This window comes from Patagioenas fasciata, chromosome 9 (genome assembly GCF_037038585.1).
Source record: "Patagioenas fasciata isolate bPatFas1 chromosome 9, bPatFas1.hap1, whole genome shotgun sequence".
Classification (NCBI taxonomy): Eukaryota; Metazoa; Chordata; class Aves; order Columbiformes; family Columbidae; genus Patagioenas; species Patagioenas fasciata.
This window is the reverse complement of record NC_092528.1, coordinates 6621909-6644667: the sequence shown is the minus strand read 5'-3', so window position 1 is coordinate 6644667 and position 22759 is coordinate 6621909. Positions and strand designations below refer to the sequence as shown.

Sequence of the window (22759 nt, the reverse complement as noted above, 5' to 3'; positions counted from 1 at the left end):
GGAAAAAACGTCCTCGTGGCTACAGTTCTGTGGTGCTGAGCTAACTAAGCTAAACCTACACCGAGTTTAACCAAGAAGCCAAGTACGTGGCTTGTGCTCGGCAGGACTCCAGTTTGACTGCGTGACTTGCGGCCATCTCCAAGTGACCTCAGGGAAAAGTCACGAGGCTGTGCTGAGTCCTACGGAAAAGGCCAAGGGACTTGTTCTTCAGCACCATCCTGGCTGCTAAAGCTCCATGGGAGGCGTCTCCATACAGCGTGGGTCTCGCTGTATACAGGCAAACGGGCTCCAAACCCAGAATATGTTTGTTTTTTTGCACTGTGGCTGGAAGCCTGGGATGCAGCTGATGATGCTGACCCGGATCTGTCCTCTCGGTATTAGAACTAAGGTGGGAACCCACCTTCCATAAGCTGGAAAGGCTCTGGCTGAGAAAGAAGCTGCTCTGGCCACTCTGTGGACATCAGTTTAGTTGGTACTTCAGCTTCTGCGTGGAGCACCAGGCTCTCTAATAAAGTCCTAAAAGGTGGCCTTGCTCTTAGTGAGGTGTTAGTGTTGTTAAGTGCTCGGTGCTATTCTGGACGATACCTGGTCAGAAGTGCTGCTGGATGATGGGACGTGGTCTGCACTGGTGTACAGAAGCCCCAGAGGTGTTGGTTTGTCCCTGTTTGGCAGGTGAGCCCTGGCGGAGCTGTGTCCCCTGACCCTCAGTCCTTGCCATTACCTTTCTGTTGTCACTTATAAATCCCGGGCCCCCTTTCAGCAAATACTGTCACCTTCCTATTGTCATTTACAAATTCTGGGGCCCCTTTCAGTACATACCATCAGTGCTCCGTGACAAAGCGCGTTCCTCTCCTTGGCATCCCTTTTCTGTTGGACAGACTGTTTGTACTCATTGACATGAAACACGCTCAGCTGGATTGGAATCGTTTGTAAGAGTCAAGGAGAGGATTTGGATATTAGCGGTTCGTTTCCTGCCACATTCACCAGGCTGCAATTAACAGCGACCTGAAAGATTTCACAGTTCCACTTGTCCTGTTTGTTCTCTTTCATCCCTTGCTTCCTTTTTCCTTCCTCATTTCCTTCCCTTCCGTGCTGGACATATTGTATGTCTCTATTTTGACGTTTTTTTTCTTTTTTTCTCTGGTTATTTAATTGTGTTTTACTTTCTTCCCTTCTCGTCATGCTTTCTGTTTCTTTGCTTACCTCATCCTTTGTGTTCTTTTCTTTCTCTTGCTTTATTCTCCCTCTACACTTAAACCCAGGCAAAAACAAATTATTTATGAAGGGCTGTAATTCATGATGCGTTCTTAATGCCTTGGAAGACACAGATAATTTATTTAATGAGTGAAGACATGATAATTCACAGATGATGATTCCAGTCAGAAAATTAGTTTCATTAATTTGCTGTAAATTCTCTGCCTTGATTTAGTGCAGAAGGAGTTCCTGACACCCAGTGCAGGTCTTTGCCACGGTGATTTTTGTCATCACTGAACAAGTGTGCTGGTTTCCCTACCCCTCGCTGTCTCCGTTGCACTCCTGCTTGTGTCCTACCAAAAGCAAAACACGGTTAGAAACCTGTTTTATTCATTTGCAGTGTGCGTGGTTTGGAGGCTGGGAGAAAACAGGGATGGAGGTGGCATTCCCCTTCCAGGAGACGATAAAACACGTAGGACGGTCTCGGTGCTTCAAAAATGCTGTTCCCTGAGCTTTTACCTGGTAAGTTCAACTCTAAGAATAAAAAAGTCGGTTTGCTTTTCTTTAATAGAGTGTAAAAGGTACTTTTTCAAATAAATTTCAAGGTAGATGATTTTACAGTAGAGTCTTGCTGATAACTGCAGTCTATATAAATATTATAGGAAACCTATAGAAGTGATTCATGGCGTGCTATTGATCTAATCAGACTTAACTATGTGTTTGCATCGTGCCTTATTAATCACAGATAACAGGGCTCCAAGGACACCTTGCAGAATCAGGGCTTTGCTCTTCCTGTGGCTTTATCATGCTTGGAGCACTGTAGTGCATGGATGTTCCCCAGGGGTGAGATTCCTTACCTGTATTTCACATTTTTTTTTAAACAGGTGTGTCAGTGGTGCTCTAAACCACCTTATTAGGGACACTGTTGTTCTAAGTGATGTCAGGGTAGGAAGGTTTTCGTCCCCTTGTGCTAGGCACTGGGGAGGCCAGACCTCGAATCCTGGGGCAGTTTTGGGCCCCTCACGCCAAGAAAGCCCTTGAGGTGCTGGAGCGAGTTGAGGGAAGGGAACGGAGCTGGTGAGGGGCTGGAGCACAAGTGTGATGGGAGCGGCTGAGGGACCTGGGGTGTAGAGGAGGTTGAGGTTGGATGTGGGGAACAATTTCTTCCCCAAAGGGCTGTGGGGCATTGGAACAGGCTGCCCAGGGCAGTGCTGGAGTCACCATCCCTGGAGGGCTGGACAGACGGACATGAGGTTCTCAGGACATGGGGCAGTGCCAGGGCTGGGGGAATGGTTGGACTCAATCTTGAGGGTCCCTTCCAACCTAAATGATTCTGTGATAGTGGACACTATTGAAAGGCATTTATAGAACAGTGTGATCAGGCAAAGTCAGCATGGCTTCACAAATGGAAAGTCCTGTCCACGTCCATCTTTGTCAGTGATCTGGATGAAGCACTATTAGCAAGTTTGCTGAGGATACTCAAGTAGGAGATGCTGTTGCTTGCCTTGAGGGATGGGAGAACTTAAAGTTCTAATTACAAATGGGGAGAGGAGGGGCTGGAGGACAGCCCTGCAAGATGGGACCTGGGGGTGCTGGTCGGCAGCAGCTCAGCAGAGCCAGCGCTGAGCCCAGGCACCACCAGGGCAATTAGTGTTGGTCTTACCTCACCTTGATTGCTGTGCACAACTCTGGGCCCCACCATTTAAAAAAGGATGTTCAGGTACTTGAATATGGGTGGTCAAACACTGTATCAAGCCTCCTAGAGAGGTGGTTGATGCCCTGAGCCTCTGAGTGTCCCAGAGGCATTTGGACAATGCCCTTAATAAAACGTGTTAACTTTTGGGCAGCCCTGAAGTGGTCAGTTGGATGAGATGATGGGTTTAGGTCCCTCCCAACTGGATGGTTTGTAGCCCCATCCCTGTGGAGGAGTCCAATAGCAAACAGGTATTATCGGTGCTGGTGGTGCTGCACGTAACAGAAAACTGAGCTCAGGGTGGGATTCAATTTCCTCTGTACAGGCTGGGAATAGGCTTGTTCTGGGATGGATGTTTTGAGTATCTAATCTCTGTGGACTATAATACACAATTCCAGGACAAACTGTGTCACATGCGGCTGTTGGCACTCGCTGGCTGCCTGCCTGATTGAAGTGAGTTACAGTTCTCCTTGGTTTTGCCCTGTGGCTTGTGTGTTTTGATAACCACAGCTGAGTTGACGTAAGCAGGTCTTGAAGAGATGTTTTAGAAGGTTATGAATATGCTTCAGACTGGGAGATCCGTTCCCCTCCCCAAACGCACTCTTGGTGCCTATGAAATCTTGAACAGAGGATTGCTCAGGGCTGTGCTTTGTGGAAGGTGAAAATTCACCCTTCTGCTGGGGCGGTTAGTGTGAAGTGAAAGCCTCCAGGAATTACAGAAAATGCTTGGAAAGCGGGGGATCAAAATGGTATTAAATGTCCAGACCCTTCTGAAAAACAAGCGCTGTCGCTGAGATTTGATTGTGCAGCTCTGCCAGGCTCCTCTGATCAGCTCAATCAGCAGGGGCAGCTGATGAAGAGAGTTGCGAAGGGCGATTCCTTTCAGTACAAGGTCCTGGGGGTCTGTCACCTATTTGCTGCCTGGTCTGGTGCATCTTGAGCTTGGAATTGCTTTTTTCCTTGCTTGTATTGTGTGAGCCCGACCCTTGTTCACCGTGAGGGCGGTCTCCCCTGGGTTTTTGCACTGCGTGAGCGCTGAAGCAGCCATTGCTGTTTAGCAGGGGCTCTGCTGGAGTCAGGGCTGTGCGGGTCAAGGCCTTAGCTGCTTTGGACATGTCTGATGCTTGAGCCTTTTTTTGGTGAGTCTTTGAGCCAAAATGGTTCAGTTTTGGCCTAGCAGAGCCTTTCATGACTTCAGTTGCTTCTCGGGGAGTGTGCACCCGTGGCTGACCCCATCTTGCTTCCTGAGGTGCTCTGAGCACTGAGCTGGGCGTTCAGATGAGCCACGGTGTGTCCTTTGGAACAGGCACTTTCACAGCTTGAAGTGTCCTCAGACCACCACCTCGAGGTTATTTCCTAACAGGAGAGCAGTCTTCACATCGTTTCCAAAACTGGTTCATTTGGAAGGAGATTTGGGCTTCCCTGTGCTAGAGGGACCTTGTGTGGATGGGTTGTGTGGCCTGTGTGCTGGGCAGCAGAGAGGGGTAGGACACAAAGACATCCATCTGAATTCACACCTTGAACCTCTGTGTAAGGGACCTACATCCATCTGAATTCACACCTTGAACCTCTGTGTAAGGGACCTACATCCATCTGAATTCACACCTTGAACCTCTGTGTAAGGGATCTGTGCACTGTGTTTCAGATTTGCTTGTTTGCAGTTCAGGCCTTGGAAGGCCTGGCGTTTGCGGGGCCTCAGTGGCAGGAGCGTTCAGGGTGAAGGTCACTGTTGCCTGGGGCAGGTTGTGGGTTTAAAGGCTGCTCATGGCCTGGGACAGCGTGATTTTATTGTGCTTGGCTCCGCTGCCGGCCGTGGCTCAATCATCCTTTACTAGCAGTCATCACAACGTGGCCCGATCGCATTGTTCTGTACAAGGAGCAAGAGCTGCATCTTGGCAGAATTTGTCTTCCCTCCCACACGCAGGGATGAGGCTCCACAGGTGCTGTCTCAAGTGTGCACTTGAGCGCTGGAAACCTCTGCTCAGAGCTCGGCGGATGAGGAATGAATATCCCGTGCAAAAATGTCTCGCCTTCCCCCGCGGCAGCGGTTGAGCAGCACGTTGGGCCCAGCTGTACAAACACAGGAGCACGGCGCAGCCATGAGCACGTTGCTCGGCTGTCCTCCTTCCTCCCCGACACGTCCCCTCCATCTCTGCTCCTTTCTGAGGCTCCAAGTTGGTACATCAGGTCTTCAGGTTGGTGATACGGCCCCTGCCTGTGGCCGGGGTGAATGACTGGTGGTGTTGCCCATCCCAGAAGCAGTGGCTGCCCCATCTTGAAGCAGAAGTATTCCTGACTTCATCCCTCCATACAGCTTTAGAGAGCTTGACGTATGGCTTGGATACTTTGGGTTTGGTAATAGGCCAGCTGCTCTTCACAGAGGTCAACAGGGGTACTGTATATGAGTTTTCTGCAGAAAACAGGATTAAATGCTTCCCTCTCTGCACCTGTCTGTGACATGGCCCGTTGGCCACATCCAAAAGCAGCGGGGTTTGTCTGCTGTCTGCTGAACGTCATGCACCGCCGCTCCTGCCTCGACAAGGTCTCCGTCCTGTTGCTCCCGAGCTGTGGCCATATGGAGCTGCTTCAGCCGAGCGGGAGAGAGGAGGGCTTGTCCTTCAGCTGCTTTTGTGCTGTTCTTGGTCTCCTTCAAGCTCTCAGATAAATTCACCTTTTTCCTACCAGCAGCACAGAGCGCAATCCTGCTGCTTCGCTGGTCATCCCTCGGGTGTCTGCCCCTGAGCAGCATCTCTTTGTCCCTTGTCCCACGGTGGTGCCTTGGCCATCGTTCTCGCTGCAGGACACAGGCTGCCAAGGGCTGTCCCTGCAGGGTAACACTCATTATTCCCTTTCCTGCCTTCTTTTATTTGTTTTTCCTAGCTGTTTCAAAATCTCCTTTCTCGTGGTGGCATGATGCAGCCTTTGGTGGTTGTGCCAGTGTCCTCAGCAGTTTCCTGGGCTTCTTCCATTTGGAGGAATCTCCTCTCTTCCCCGTGGATCCCACTGCAGCTGTCGCCCTGCAGAAACATCCCACCCCACCAGTCAGGTCTGGTGACCTTTCTTTCGGGTGGCTATTGCTTTTTTGACTGTTGCAGCAGAAACTAGTGCAGAAATTGCTTTTTGTAGCTGCACATACACACCCCCCCTGCCTTACTAGAGTCTTGGCTGGAAGTGGGGTTGTTGGCTTGCAGAGGGGTCCACCACCTCCTCCTGAAGGTGTCAAGCTGCCCTGGGAGTTGGGAAGACGAATCCCCGAGGCTGTCGTGGTCCCAAACGGAGCAGATGATCAGACAGGCTCTCCGGGAAAGGTTGTGGCGCGCCCGGATCCCAGGCGGGGAAGAAATGGGTCTCGCAGAGCGGCTCGGGCTGCCTGCTAAATGCAAGTTCACGTCCCAAGACCCTTTTCAAAGCAGGCAGAGGAATGTCTGCCTGGGGATGTCACTGAGTGGCGAGTCTACAAAGCAGTCTGTCTGTGTTAATCTCGCATGGTGCAGAATAATAGCGCTTGGCCAGAGCTAAGTGCTGGGCAAATATTGGTGTCTTTTTAAATTTTTGATTTAACTTGTTGCAGAAACTGGAGCTTGTCATGCTCAGCTACAGCGTCCGTCCCTGCGGGAGGGCTGGCAGGAGCCTGGCTTTCCTCCTGGAGCACCTCAGGACAACATGTTGCAGAGGGGTAAGTGGGAACCTCATTCTTATTTGCATTTTGGACTTCTGACTCCCCCTTCCCTGACTCCAGCATTAAAGGCTGGCCTGGTTAGCTGCTCCCCACACCTTCTACCCATAAAAATCCCCCTGCAGAGACTCACGGGGGGGATAACCTCATGCCAGGAGTTAAGCAGGGTGCAGCACGCTGGATTTGCATCTGTTTGGGTGTCGCTGCTCGTTTTCTGTGAGCTCCAGCAAATGCCAGGCTGCTCATTACCGTTGCGCTGCTCCCTATGTAATGAGGTAAAATAAAAACAACATTTTTTTTCCGCTGCAGCTATGCGATCTGGGAACTCGTAAAGGCTAAAAGCGCTTTTAATTATGAGCTTGTTCTGATTATGCCCAGGCTTTCTGTTTCCTCCCACAGAGCGGGCCAGCCCGCTGAGGTCAAGATGAACTTCAGCTACAGAACTTCTGGCACGTGCAGTTTGGAAAGCTGGAGAGTTTCCCCCTCCTAAAACCAGGCACCTGCAATGTGTGATCTGTTGTCCCCCGGAGACCTGTTCTCCTGGCTATAGCATTGCTGAAAGCAGAACAAACACATTTATTTCTGGATGTTAAAAAAGCTTTTTCTGTGGCTCCGCAGTGCAGCAGGAGCCCCGTGTTCTCCTCCCAGCTGCGCGGTGGCTGAGTCTAATGAAGCAAGAGGCCACAGCCTTTAGGTAGTTCAAACTTCTCGCTCCTGGGCTTGAAGTGGAGATTTCCTAAGCTAGACTCACTCCCTGCAGCCTGAACTTGAGCTGATGTGAGGATGAACTCTGAGCCCTCTCTGGAGGGTCTGCAAGCAGAGCTTTAATCTGGGAGACCCCTTCAGTCCCCCATTCCTGCAAAAGGACAGGTCAGGTCCCAGGGGCCGTGTACAAGGGGTCTCTACCAGCACTGCGAGGGCAAGAAGCATTTTATTCTGGTTTGAAGCAGAAACTTGCAGCGTTACTGCATCTCTGTGTAAGCACTGTTGCCCTGTGTCTTGCTGGATGCCAGTACAGCTGGAACGGTTATGGGCAATTAATTAGAACCGCTTCCCCTTGGTTTTCCCCTTATAAATCACTTCCTTTTTAGTTGGCCTGCAGAGAAAACGAAGAGCGAAATAAGTCTGAAGTAAAATATGAACCTCCCTTTTATTCCATATTTCAGACAATAGCAGCCTGCGGGACACCCGGGGCAGAGGCTTTCTGAGCCAGCGCTCCGTGAATTCATGCTCTCTTTATGAGCCTCTTCAGCCTGTAAAGTGAAGTTTTTAATGGCTGTGGCTGTTCCTTTTGAACGGCTGTGAAACCCAGGTCATTGCAGAGCAGAGTGAATTCACCTCCTCTCCAGTGCCATCACAATTAGCTTTATCTGACCTGCAAAGCCTGATGAGGGCGGGTCGGCTCGGACCTTGTCTGTGATGAGGAAGGAAGGGTGGGGTGTGCTTTTTTTTGGTGTGTTTTGCTTGTTTTAAAGACTCTCAAGAAATTGTCTTTGGCCAGACATAGGTAGGATGCTCTGCCACTGCCTAGAGGTGGGTCCTCTCCGTTCTCCATGCAAAAAGGACCAGGCTCTATGTGTAGCTGTGCTTGGGTGGGATAAGTCTGGTTCTGAATATTAAGCTGGTTGGAAGGTTTGTGTGATCTTGGCTTGGCCTCTTTACTATCCCAACTGAGGACTCTCATCTGTGTGCGCCTCCCTATCAGAAGTCACGGGTCTAAATGTGATTTTATGTAAAGCTGGCAACATGAGGTGGGTGTTGGTGTCTCACATGGCAGTGTGATGGATGGACAGGATGCTGAGCATCCTTTGAGTGGGCAAAGGGGGAAAAAATAACCCAGCTCTGCTTTCCAGATGTCTTTGATAAGATCCCAAGTGCACAGGATTGCTGAATAATTGCAAAGCTGAGTTACACACAGAATCACACACAGAGTTGACTGGGTTGGAAAAGACTTCAGAGATCATCAAGTCCAACCCTTGGTCCAACTCCAGTCCATTACTAGATCATGACACTAAGTGTCATGTCCAATCTCAATTTAAAAACCTCCAGGGCCGGTGAGTCCCCCACCTCCCTGGGCAGCCATTCCAATGCCTGACCACTCTCTCTGCACAGAATTGCTTTCTAATCTCCAGCCTCAGTTTCCCCTGGCAGAGTTGAAGCCCATGCCCCCTTGTCCTATTGCTGACTGCCTGGGAGAAGAGACCAATCCCCTCCTGGCTAGAACTGCCCTTCAGGTAGTTCTAGAGAGTGCTGAGCTCAACTCTAAACCTCTTCTCCAGACTAAACAAGCCCAGCTCCCTCAGCCTCTCCCCACAGGGCTTGTGTTCAAGTCCCTTCCCCAGTCTTGTTGCTCTTCTCTGGACCCTCTCCAGCACTTCAATCTCTTTCCTGACCTGAGGGGCCCAGAACTGAACACAATACTCCAGGTGTGGCCTCCCCAGTGCAGAATACAGGGGAAGGATCACTGTCCTTGTCCTGTTGACCATGCTATTTTGGATGCAGGACAGGATCCCATTGGCCTTCTTGGCCATCTGGGCACACTGTTGGCTCATGTTGAGCTTCCTGTCCATTAGTCCCCCCAGGTCCCTTTCTGCCTGACTGCTCTCCAGCCACTCTGTGCCCAGCCTGGAGTCCTGCAGGGGGTAGTTGTGGCCGAAGCGCAGGACCCGGCACTTGGCCTTGTTGAACTTCATCCCATTGGAATCAGCCCATTTTTCCAGTCTATCCAGCTCCCTCTGCAGAGCCCTCCTGCCTTCCAGCAGGTCCACACTCCCTCCAAACTTGGTGTCATCAGCAGATTTGCTGATGATGGTCTCAATGCCCTCATCTAAATCATCAATCAAGATGTTAAACAGGGCTGGACCCAACACTGACCCCTGGGGACAGCACTAGTGACTGACCGCCAGCTACATGCGGCCCCATTCACCAGCGTTCTCTGGTTCTGCCGTTGTCCTTTGGTTCCATATCATTCTCCTGCAGGTTCATCCTTCAGTACACGGGTCAGTGGTCCAGTGCCGTGAAGCTCATGACATCTCTTGATTTTAGAGGGAAGCTGGAAGCTGCAGAAACGCGGGTAAGCCTGAAGAACACGTGTCTCAGCGACAGGTCTTGGGTCTTCTCGTGTGGAACTCAGTTTCTCTTTTATCCAAAATTCAGCAAACTTAAACGGAATAGCCCCTTGGCATTGTTCCTAGGAAACTGCTCGCCAGGCAGTGGGAAATAATCATACAGATAATTCACTTGAACGCTGCCGATGTGCACATTTTAGTCTTCTTTTTCTATTTCAAAGGAAATTGGAAAGAGGGATAGTGTTACTGTCTTTAGAGATATAATAGAGGCAGAGGATTATGCAGGCAGCGATTCTTAAATTTCTTTTGTGCCGTTAAGGGAAAGTTCTTAAAAAACCCCACCTGACCTGCAAGTAGCAGTAAGTAAATGAATTCTCTTCTTTCTTAGTATAGAACAAAGTTAATTGATATTTTTTCTTCTCTAAAAGTATCCAAGGGCTATTTGGAGTTCTAATGAGGTATCTGCTTAGGCTCTTGTTTTGAAGAGGGATCACCAGAAGTTTGTGAGGGAAGCAGATTCTGGCTGACATGGTTGTATTGTTGTAATCTTCTCCCCCTCCCTAAGTTTTCATCTTCCAAAACTACAGATTTTAATTAAAAAAAATAAAGGGGGAAAAATCTCGGCCTTTCAGCTCGGCAGCACATACAGACAAATAAATTAAAAAGTAGGAGAAGTGGAACTAACCCAATAATCCGTGAAAACCTAATTTCCCTCACAAGCGTCGCTGACGCAAGCGTCTCCCCTCTCCCTTCCCCTTCTCCAGTTCAGGGGCAGTGATTGGAGAAATTGGCTAACAAGATCAGAAAATTTAATTACTGTTCTGCCTCCCCTTCCGAAGTAATTGGATGTCACACTTCCTTGTAGCCTGGTTTTAAGATGTGGCGTAGCTGCTTTTCACGTGATTTGAACCTGACTCCCTACGTCTCCCCATTTCCCATGGAAATGTCCACCCAACACAGCTGATCCTTGGGAGAGGTGAGAGAGACCTGGGCTGTATTGAAAGCTGTACTAAAACTCTGGCCTAAATAGAGCTGGTTTTGGTTCCTCGATCCAATTTCTTCCCCAAAGGGCTGTGGGGCATTGGAACAGGCTGCCCAGGGCAGTGCTGGAGTCACCATCCCTGGAGGGTTGGACGGACGGACATGAGGTTCTCAGGACATGGGGCAGTGCCAGGAGTGGGTTAATGGTTGGACTCGATGAGCTTGAGGTTCTATTCCAACCCAAGTGATTTTGGGATTCTGTTTCAAAGGGGATGGGATGCACATGGAGCATTGTCTTGAGGTGCTCCCCATCTCTGCATTTCATGCTCTAGCAGGCAAAAGGAGAGGACAGGGCTGGGAGAGCTTTGGATTTTGCGTTGCTCCTCTGGTGTTATGTCCGGGCCACAGGCAGCACAAGTAGGAGTTTTCCTGTCTATTCAAGCTGCAGGTCTCAGATCTGTGCTCTCTCTTTTTCCTCCTTGCTCCCAGGCTGAGGCTTTTGTGGGGACCCTGTGGGTACCGCAGAGCAGAGGCTGTTTGTGCTGGGCTGTCGCAAGGGTCTGGGCAGGGCAGAGATGAATGCGGTGCAGAAGAGAGGAAACATGGTTTGCTTTGTAATGTCACTTCTGTCATTGGAAGGGATCTCAGACGTGTAATTAGCTAAAAAAGAGGCTGTTGTGCATAACACAAGGCTGTTGTATCCAGCTCAGCAGGCCCGATGACCCAGGCTTTGGTCTCCTTGCTGGCTGTGTCACCAGCGTCCCCTGGTAGCAGAGCAGCCTCGCTGGAGGCAGCTGCTCTATTTATTTTCCCATTTGTATTCCCAGCGTGTCCCGTGCTGTGCTAACTGTAAGCCGGGCTTAGAAATTCAGTGCAAGCACCTTATCAGATAATGAATAATGATTTATTGAACATACGGGTAAACAGCATAGATAAGGTATAAATACACTTTGAAAATGCGGTTGTATTTGTAAGAACGTATGCCAAATCAGCCCTGGGGCTTTGGGCTCTGTTTGCAGTTAAAAGGCATCGTCTGCACGGGCTGCCACGCGTCCCTGCGGGTCCCTGGCTCTGCGCACGTGCCCACAGGAGGAAACAGAGGACAAGGTGTGATGCCGGAGTCATCTGCCGAGAGAAACTCCTGTTTATTTGCTCTTGCTGTAGGAGCTGGTCTCGTGGGGGTTAAAGTGGCGTGAAGTGCATCCCCAGCAGGGAAATGCCGGTGCTGGGAGCAGCTGGATGCTGAATGAGGAGTGGGTTTGCAGAGCCTGCATTGAAGTCTTTGCTTCCATGGTTGTACACCTGCTGCAACTCAAGGAAAGTTATCCTCAAAAATGTATCTTGTACTTCTGAATGGGGCGTAAACATTATTTGAGCCGAAAGTTGGGTTTTGATTTGATTTTAAGCAAAGGTGGAGATTGTTCACCCACTTTTAAATGAATCACCGCTGTGGAAGCATCATTGCTTGCATCAGCTGGGGTCTGGGCTAAACCAGAATGAAATGTGGGTCACAGCTACTCTATGCACATGATGCAGGGACCTCCAGGCCAGCACATGGGGCAGTGTAAGGGCTGGTGCTGGGTTTTGGAGAATGGGTTCATGTCATTGAACCCTTGCATGTGCATAAACCCGCTCGCTGGGGTCCTTTGCCCCGCTCTGCCTCGTGTCGTTGTATGGTTCACAGAGGTTTGCTCCGGGTGTGTGGATACCCAGTTTTTGCAGGTAGCACTGTGACCGTCTCTGGAGGAAGACAGAATGCAGGATTCAGTCACTAAACAGACATATATATATGAACATGCAGTCATCAGGCAAAGTCAGCATGTGTTCACAAAGGCAAAGTCCTGTCCAGTTCTCTTCAATATTTTTATCAATGGTCTGGATGCAGGAGTCGAATGCACCAGTAATAAGTTTGCTGATGACACTAAACTGGGAGGTGCTGTTGACTGTGTTGAGGGAGAAGAGAACTTCCAGTTCTAATCATAAATGGGGAGAGGAGGGGCTGGAGAGCAGCCCTGCAGGATGGGACCTGGGGGTGCTGGTTGGCAGCAGCTCAGCAGAACCAGTGCTGAGCTGGGTCACCACCAGGGCAAATGCATCCTGGGGGCATCAAATGCAGCACCAGGGGAGGTTGAGGTTGGATGTGGGGAACAATTTCTTCCCCAAAGGGCTGTGGGGCATTGGAACAGGCTGCCCAGGGCAGTGCTGGAGTCACCATCCCTGGAGGGTTGGACAGACGGACATGAGGTTCTCAGGACGTGGGGCAGTGCCAGGGGTGGGGGAATGGATGGACTCAGTGATCTTGAGGGTCTCTTGCAACCAAGATGATTGTGTGATTCTCTGGAGACTGGTGCTGTTTGCAGTGCCCTAAGTGTAGAAAGGCTGATTTGCTTTCCCTTTTGAAGTAACTCATTCTCAGAAAATACCAGCTCGTGGCCTTGCTCAGCTGAACAATGCTGCCATGTGCTGCCTGTTGCTCCTGCCACATCTCTGTTGCCTTTGGGATCTTCTCCATCCCTTTTTGGCTGAGGGCCGTGCTGTCAGCCAGTAGTATTTGCACCCCCCTAAGGTCATGGATAAATGATAGCTGCAGTTTTCCCCTTTGCTTTAACCACCAGTCACAAAGGCAGTGGTGTTGGAATCCTTCAAACGAGAGACAAGTCAAACCTTGTGGGGTGGGTTGTTGGGCATCTGAGCAGTGGACGTTGCAGGGTTGTAAAACGAGGACATGGTTTAGTTGGGAGCCTGGCGTTTGGTTGTTGCGATCCCGGCTTTCAGAGCTGGGGGAGCAGATAGAGGCGATGCTGGGTTTTTTTCAGGCTAAGGTGATAATCCTTTAAGTCACGGAGGGGACATGGTTCAGGTCCTCTGAGATCATCCTTTGCGTGCAGTGAGTGTGGGAATGCAGCTAGTTGGGGTTTTCCAGCTTCAGTCCCACCACCTGCGAGTGTAAAAATGTATATATCTTTTTCATGTGCTCTACAATAGTGACTGTGACATTAGTCTCCCCGAGGCTTTTGTGAAGACTTGGGGTATCACTTTTTTTTTTAGCCTTACCATTTCTCAGTGTGTCACTGAGTAAATGCCTTCCTCTCGCTTCTTCTCCGTTTGTGCTCATCATCCCCTTGTTTTACCCCGGTTCATCATCGTGTGACTTCTAGGCTAAAAGGTAAATTACAAAAGCCTGGGGACCGAGAGCTTGATAAAGCTTTATGATCCACTCTGTTGGCAAATACAGCCGCAGAGAGAATTCGATTTGCATACATTTCCCACCCTGAATTCCTCCGGTGCTATTAGGAGTCACCATAGCTAACACAATCTCTGAACTGTGGGGCTTATACGCATGCAGGAGTACACCTATTTGCTTGCTTGGAAAGAGATTTACTGAAGCGTTTTTCATGTTATTGTCCACCCCCCTCCCTCCTTTTCCTCCCTATCAGAGGATTTTGTGCTGCTGTAGAGGCTCTTTGATCCGAGTTAATTCTTTGACGAAGCTTCACAAGACTATAGGAGAACTAAGCACTGCCCTGGGGAGAATCTTTCCTGCTCAAAATAAAGGTGGAAATCACTTGAAGTGGTGTAGCCCGAAGGCGAAGAGTCCTCTTGGCTGCTGTGGTGGTGAGCACCAAGCTGTGGGTGCTGCTCCGGCCAGGGGGAATATTTGGGAAAAAAAAATGGTTGCGTTGAGGGTTGTTTGTATTGACCTGGGGACTAATTAGGGCAAGTGATTATCAGAGCGACCATGGGGAGTTGCTCGGGTGGAAGGTTGTGGACCACGTGCGCTTTCCTTGCTCAGATGCTTTAGAGATCCAACCCCGTGGCCTCCCCTAGTTTTGGGTGAGATCTCTTCTATGGAGTGCTTCAAAAAAATAGACTCAACCTGTTACAATGACACAAAAATAGATGGATGGTTTAAGTTTTAGGAACCTTTCTATCAATGTTCTATGTTCCTCCTACCTGCCGTATAAGTTGTAAGAGTTTCATTCTTGGGCGGTTCATGGTTGCAGAGACCGGGTCCATCTTTTTGAAACACCCTGTATTTCAGCAGCACCTGTGGGGCTGCGTTTAAGCATCACGTCTGGAAGTTTTAAACCCGAGCTTTTCTTTTCCAGGGTCTCGCAGCTTTTACATACAAACCAGAGTGGTTGTAGCTATGAATTTATGTCCCACCATCTCAGACTCCTCTGGCTGGTCTTCACCTTGGTGAAGCATCCTCCAAACAAAGGTATGTTCATCATGGGCTCTGCGGGACTGGCTCCCGTGGGAAAGTTGGCGAGCTGTGTCTCGTTGGCCTCACGTTTCCTCCTTGTGCCCGGCTGCCTCGTTAATTGATTACTCCGCTGTTGGGCTCTTGCTCCTGGAGCTGAATGCGTCGAGTGAAAACCGCAGGAGCAGAGAAAGGGAACAGTGATTCCGAGCGCCGGGCTCGCATCTGAAAGATTACGGCACAATCTAATGAGCTCATTAATTTCATTTCATTAACCAAACAGTGCTCGTGGAGAATGGCAAATATTTAAAGAAGCCCAGCAGGGTCAGCAACACATTTAATTAATGTTGTCACATGACACTGAGAACAGAAGGGGGGAATAAATCCTGGTGCTATATATTAACATCCATGGTGACTTCTCTTTTATATTTAATGAGGTTTTGGGGTAAAAGTCCGCTCGCTCTTGCGTGTCTGCCTGGCTCCTGTGATCACAGCTCCCCGATCTGAATGTGATTCCCCTTCCATGGAAATGGGGCAGCGCGTTATCCTGTTCTGAGGTTCCGCTCTGGGCAAGAGCAGAGGATCCAGCACCGCTGTGCCAAGGGCCCGTGGTGGATGATGCTGCTTTCTCCGTGGTCCTTTTCTTTGGTCAGCTGTGCCCGCTGTGATTATCACAGTTAATTAGGGACAATCCAAGCTCGTCAGCTTTTTGTTCATCCATGCCCCAGATGCCACAGAGTGAGTGAAATCAGAAACACGCACAGCCTATGGGGAGGAGAGAGGGTCAGATCCTTTCTCAGACCCTTTAAAGTCTGGTGCGCTTGGCCTGGCTGTTTGTAGAGCCTGGTGTGAGTCCCAGTGGTTGCAAAGCAGGTTCTCCCCTGTGTCTTAGAGAATTTGGATGTGGGGATTTTGGGCACGAACCAGCTGTGTATTCATTTGTCTGTTGTTGTTGAGTTGGGCTTTGCTAAAAACTCATTTTGATTTGGGGGGGGATATCTCATTTGTGGTTCTTGGGTTAGGTGTGCTGCGAGGCATCCGATGGAAAACTACATATATTGCTTTTCTGATTGTCCTGGTACACTCTGCTTCCTGGGGAAAATTGAATTAGGATGGATACCCGGAATGCACCTGAAAGTCAGGGTTTCTCACTGGCCAATTATTTCTGTGGTTTCTGGTTCAAGAAGCATCCCAGCTAAAACAATCTCAGAGGGAGTGGAATTGTGTTTTTACCCTGAAGTCTGCTGGTGTTCCTGCGTTGGTGCATGTACTACTTTGTGACATATTGGGACAGTATTAGCTCTGATAAAGGGCCCTGTTTTGAGAGGGGCAGGAGGTGGCTCTGGTCAAATGAGCTTGTTTGGGATGCTGATAGAGCCAAGCCTGCAGTACCATAAAAATCAGTGGGGCCAAGGAATTGTAAAACAACATTGGCTTTGCTGTTAGTGGTTAATTTGACAGAGTACTCAAAAGAAGCCGTGCGCTCCTGAATTGCTAGTAAGTCTTCATTTAAGTCAATGGATCACCCACTGCTGGGCAGGCGGGTGTGAATTGTTTTTAGTGAAGTGGTTGCAGATGCAGAGACCATCCTGCCAGCAAACGTCAGAATTTCACCTGTCCCATCGCAAACCCCCGCAGCCGAGCCATGCCAGAGGTGTGTGTAGGCAGGACCCTTTCATAAAACCAAATGCACTTGGCAATATTCCTTAGCGGTGATAACACCCACATTAAAGTAGTATCTGCTGCTAATGCAGTATTGATAGTGCGAGGAGTTCAAAGGAGTGATGGTTTCTGACCAGCCAGGTAGAGAGCAGGCAGAGGGGTTTGCTGCCATTAATTGCGGTAGCTGGAGGAAGAAACAGGGCTGAGAGGCCGAGCATAAATTGTGAAGCGCCTGTGAATTAGTCTTCCGGTGACAGCTTTGTCCGACAGCTTCCGTGGTGGCGTCTGGCACTGGCGCAGGCGGTGCGGAGTGGAGAGGGTCTTGTTTCGCTTGCTCTGTGGCAGATCACCCGTTAGCCCATCGCTCATCCCTTGGCTTGTCATCACTCAGTTCTTTATTACAGTAAAATGAAGCCGTGCTTGGGGTTCGTGAGTTCATCCTCCATTGTAGAGCACTAACCCATGTGGCTGGGGGCCAGGGGTCCCCCATGGCTCAGCAAAACCTGCTGCTGAGGAGCTGCAATGGATGGACAGATGGACCTGGCTGGTGCTGGGGGGGTCTCAGCACAGTTCTGTAGGAGCTCATGGCCCCAGCGTGAGGCTGTGCCCATGGGATGAGGGGTTTGTCCCCCTTTGCTGGGGACTTGGCGGTGCGGGTGGCCTGGGTGACATCCCTCTAGGGACACTGAGGTTGCTGTGCTTGCTTCTGACAAGAGAGCACATGGTGTCGATCATTGTGTTAAGGTCGTAGCAAAAACATCTGCTGGAGTAAATTCATTTGGTTGTGAGCTTTCTCTTCACCTAGGCAGGACGTCTCTGCGATGGAGCCCGTGTCCTGGGCTGGCAGATGTTGTCTCGTGCTGAATGAGAATGTGATTAATGCCCACAAGGCAGATCCTAATTATTTCCACAGTGAGTTGGTTGGATGGTCCTTCCTGTTCTGACAGATGGGCCTTGGGCAGCTCCAGCTTGTACCTTCTGCTTGGGCGCATGGTCCCCATGTCCTGCCTGGCTTAGCAAGAGGCAAAATCCCTCCCTGCTGCGAAGGCCTCACCTTCCCTTGGGAAAAGCAATTAGGAAAGGTCCCTCCGGGTCCAGCACAGCCAAGAAATGTCCTTGTCTGGGCCAAAGTCCTGGCCTAGAGCAGGAGGTTTGAACCGTGGGGAGCTTGGTAGGGCTTAGGCGATGCTGCCAAGCGTTTGCGATGCTGGAGGCCGATGGCGTTTCTGTGCTCTCGGTGACATGCGGTGCCCTTTCTCAGGAGGTTTTTGTCCTGGCCTTGGAGCTGGCGAGTGAGCCGCCCACTGCATCCTGCTCATCTGCTTCTCGTGCCTGGGAAAAAGGAATAAAAGAAAAAAAAGACAATTCCATCTTACTGCATCACAGGGACAAAAACCTCCGGTGGCCGAGGAAGCAGCTGTGCCGTTCGGACGGTGGGTTTGCTGTATTGCCGTTTGCACACATTAAAACAGAGCATCCCCATTGCTTCCTGGCTCCCGAAAAAGCCAGGTCACACTGGGGGTGATGTGACAGATCGGCCGGTGACCTGGAAGGACATCAAATGGAAGGATTGAGCTCCTGGAGGGGGCTCGTCCGGCGAACTCGTGGGTGGAGAAACAAAGGGCTTTCCAAATACCAATGCTGTCTGTTCTGCTGCTGCTCAGAGGGAGAAATTGGAGCGAAAGAGCGTCTGACAGCAGAATGCTCCGGAACTGCAGCTTCTGCGCATAATTCCCATTCCCAGCCTCTTTGAGTAAGTGTTTGACTGTCTTCAAAGGTGTTTTCTAGTTCATTGGTGTCATCCGTGAAGAGATTTTCTTGCCCTGCTCTCTGAGATTTGGACCATGGCCAGAAGTTTGTTTACCCCTTTTGTGCTCAAAACACTGGGATGCCTGTCAGCCCACCAGCTTCTGGAAGCGGAACAAACTTTGATTTCAAACCTTCCCAGCCATATTGCAAAATCAGAGTATTTATGTGATCGGGAAGAGCTTTGCCAATAGAAAACTTGAAAGGTAGAACATAAACCCAAACTTGTGGATTTCAACAGAAAATAATAGTGTTGTATAGGTTTTTTTGGTCTTTCCAGGGAGAGAAATACTCCCTGCTCGTGAGCTGAAAGGCAGAGATTTTCTCCCAGCTCTGGTAGTGGCACCTTCTGCTGTCAGAATTAATGGCTTTAGATTCTCTAGATACTTCAGGCTTCAATAGTTATGCTCCCTTAATTGAGGTATTACAGCTCTTACGGATTTTGTTTTTAGCACATCCTTTACTTTTTTGTTGTTTGCCACGGTTCGATGGTTGCATCTATGGGAGAACCTGGAGCTCTGTCCAGAAGGTAAACACAAATCCTTAAAAAAATACAACAGTAGGCGAGCCTAAATATAAAACCGTCGAAATCAGGCTTTTTCTCTGCACAGCATTAAAGAAAACCACTTGGTTGCTGGTATCTATGTCTGAACAGCGGGGGAACATCTTCCCATGGTGGTGCTCAATGTCCATCGTGGACGTGGAGATGGATGAAATGTGAAGAGAAACCGCATGTAAAGTCCTGTTTTTGCCGAAGTCTGGGGCAAAATCCCACAAACTTCCATGGATTTCACCCTTGAAGAAAAAGAAACAAAAGACAAAAGGCGGCTTCTTTGTCTCCAAGTTTAGCCCAAGCATTTACTTGAGTTATTGATTGCCAACAGTTTTGATTTTTAGAAGATGCCGAGTGCCCACCTCCAGGAAACCCAATTTCTTCACTCCTAAGAGATGTGCACCCGAAGGCACAGATTCGTGAAATTCTAGACCTTGTAGAAAGCCACAGAAAGTGGTTTCCTAACAATTTCTTGGTAGCCTGGCACTCGGTCCATGGAACACACTTTCCCTGCTCTGACTCTTCCGTCGCAGCTCTGGTTGGGTGCTCTGGTAGTCACTTCAGTCCATGATATGTTGGCCTGTGGCTGAAGTATTTTAGTTTTCACTTCTTTTTAAACTAAGGAAGAAAAAAATCTTTCTTATCGAGAAGTTTAGACAAAAAATGGTTTTCATTAGAAAATCCCACGGGGCAGGTCTAGGAGCTGAAATCCTGTTTTCTCACTAACTCTTGTTTCAAATACGGAGGCAGAGTGAATCTTTTATAAACCCTTTTAGAGGAGGGATTGTAAAGAGAATTGCCCATGAAAATGGAAAAAACGTCTTGCACAGCCTAAAAAGCGCCGGGCCATTGTTGTGCAGGGGTCGCTACTGCTCCACCTCCTCCCGTTAAATACGACTGCATTTAAGCAAAGCCTCCAGGCAAGCTTTCCATATTCATAAGGCAGCAGCTTTATCAGGAAAGGAGGCATTTTGGGGAAATGTCAATACGAATATTACAGTCTCTTTGCTCTTTGTATTGTCCCCTAAACCGTCAAAGTGACGTTGTAGGAGATAATGCGCAATTACGCTGTCACTGAAGTTTGGGGAGCTGTTTGCAGGAGGTGTTGAGAGAGATCCTACCGGCCATGGAGGGGCTGCATGTTCCCATCTATACCGTGCTTTAAAAATGGTCCAAAAACTGCATTTCAGTGCCTCTGTGTGGGTGACTTACTGGTTTTGGGAGTGAGGCCTTCTCACTGTCCTCTCCAGTGATGGAAGCGTGACAAATGCTGTATTTGGGGACAGCAGAGTGGAGGTGAGGTGGGCACGTTGCTTGTCTTGGCATTTTACAGCCTCGGGGACCAGGCTCACCTTGATTTTTGTGAGTGATGTCCCTGTTTAGGGAGAAATAATATTTTTCATTCTATTTATTATTTATTTGCCCCGTTTAATATTTAAACGTGCTCAATCTTTAAATCTTTGATGGTTGGAGCTGGGACATGCGGTGACCCAGAGGCAGCATCGATCAAACACGAGCATGGGCGAAGGGTGATGGAGAGCAGATGGGGAAGGAGTTTCACTCCCGTTGCTGCTGGGATATGAGAAAGTCTGTCTCGATGGCTGTTTCGGATGGAAAAAGGAAGGTGCTGAGTACCTGGTGCTGTAGTTTCCATGGCATTTATTTAGCATCCGTATAGCAAACAAAGTGGTTGGGCATGAGCGAGAGAAGTTGGAGGAACCCGGACAAGCAATGGGTAAGAAAAACCTTTCTGTTGCCAATGGAGTAGTTTTATTGCGAGCGTTAACAGTATTTACTGTGTTCTCCTAGAGCCCCAGAGCCAGGTTTCACGCAGCTCAGCTGTCACTAAGAAGCAAATGTACGTTTCTAGCCCTCTTGGCCTTGTTGACATGGTGGAAAATGAGATTCCTGAGCAAGAAAGAGCCAGCAGGCAAATACCCGCTTTCCAAAGCGCGTTGTCTTCAGCTCCTGGAGCAAAACCGGGCAGTTTGGGAGGCCGTGCTTGGGTTCCTCGATGCCGAACGTCTGCCCAAATTCTCTTTGACTTGTTAAGGCTGTTGCTGAGACCCACAAGGCTTGGCCTGAAAATGCGTTATTCAATGACGTTGATCTCAGAGGTAGTGAGCTGTTGTGTTTAATTGTTCTCTCTTTTGTTTCCTCGGGTGTTTTCATACGTATTTTGGCGTACAAGCCCGACACTGCTAGTTCAGCCTTATCAAGAGTGTCCCCCTGGTCTGGGGAGCATCTCTGGGGAGGCAGCATCCCTCTGTGGGTTGAGCAGCGATGTGTGTCCCAGGCTTTCTGTTTCCTGGTGGAGAAAAACCCATCGGGATGTGGCCTTTTCCCCAAGGGATGAGGAATGGGGGATGCCCAGGGAGCCTGAAATTGCTGCTGGACTTTTGACTGAGAAGACAGTGCCCGTTCTCCCTGCTACCTTCTTTTTTTCCCCTGTTAAGATGATTAAATGGGAGGTGGTGGTTGCGGGTGGGGGATGGAGAAGAGTCAGGCATCCCTCCCTGCGTGGGTCCTTGGTACTTCCTTCCTCCCAAAATGCCACCTCTGAGCGCGCGTCCGGTCACGTTCCCTTTATTTTTTTGTTTTGCTTTATTTATGAATAAATAATTGCCACGGCGGAGAATAAATCAAGCGGCTCTTGCTGTGCCGATGCGTGCAGCTCTGCCTTTATCCAGCTCTGAGTGATGATGCCTGGCGGACTCGGGAGCTTTCTCAGCCCTTTTCCCCATCTCTATTGTCCTCCCCACAGACCTGCCCCCCCGTTTAATGCCCCGCTGGGTGATTCCTCCCCAGCCCACACACGTGAAAGCGTTTCCGAGGCTGAACGAGCTTTCCCTGGGGTGGGCGAGTGGTGGAAATGGCACAACGGAGCCATTTATTATTCTGTACACAATCAGACGCTTGTGCTGGTCGGGGGAAAATTTACTCTGGGGTGGTTTTGTGTATTTTTCCTTGTAGTTCATCAAGTGTATTGAAAGTTGTTTGGTGCAGAAGGTGTGTGTGGGGGAACTCTGTAGCATATACAGGACTTGGGTAAGAACAGGTGTAGATTTACTGTCCTTGCTCCTTGTAAGCTTAACAGGTATCTGCAGGGAGCAATCTCCTATTTCGTATCAGGTAGAAATAAAATTGGAGGGCAGGGTTGCTTTGGGTGCATATGGAGTTGCTTTTTTGATGTAAATATGCCTTCTGACTGTGTTCGCCCAAACAGCAGAACTGCAGCCCCAGTTTTGGTCCAGGGTGTTGCTGCTAACATTGGGATAATATATAATATATAATATTACTGTAGTGCCTAATGGTGTGGGAGAAATCAATAGGGGTGGGAGAAGATGGAGGAAGGGAATGGGTTATGGATGTTCTTTGCCAACTGTACATGATCTCTTTGGGTTTATATGGACTGCTGGTGAGGGGTTAGCTCCCAAAATAGTCTGTAAGATTTCATAGAACAAAGGGTGGTGGTTTTTAAATTAAAGGAGGGAGATTCAGGCTGGATAAAGGGAAATTGTTGCCCCTGAGAGTGGTGAGAGCCTGGCCCAGGTTGGCCAGAGAGGTGGTGGATGAACCATCCCTGGAGACATCCCAGGCCAGGCTGGACGGGGCTCTGAGCAACCTGAGCTGGTGAAGATGTCCCTGCTCATGGCAGGGGGGGCACTTCAACCCAAACCATCCTGTGGTTCTCTGATTGGAGCTGAAAATGGATTGTGTAATGCCACAGCAAGCCCAGCCAGCTGTGTGCTGCTGGATGTTCCTCCCAGGGCATCTTCCCGGTGTAGCATCCTTTAGTGGGCTGGTGACAAGCAGTCATGGGATGTGTGGAACGAGAGCCAAGAAAAAAGCCCTGACACAGAGGAGAGGGCACATGGGGACTCGGGAATCAGCTGATCTGGTGCACACCGGTTGCAGGGAT

General features: G+C 49.5%; 1 protein-coding gene across 1 annotated transcript in view; it reads left to right on the top strand.

Annotated features, from left to right (window-relative positions):
* Positions 1 to 22759, top strand: part of LOC139825438 (uncharacterized) — a 41639-nt gene that overhangs the window by 7370 nt on the left and 11510 nt on the right. The window contains exons 3-4 of the mRNA XM_071812308.1: positions 1595 to 1716; positions 6459 to 6563. Coding sequence (XP_071668409.1) covers positions 1595 to 1716; positions 6459 to 6563 — 227 coding nt within the window. The remainder of the gene's footprint in view (positions 1 to 1594; positions 1717 to 6458; positions 6564 to 22759) is intronic.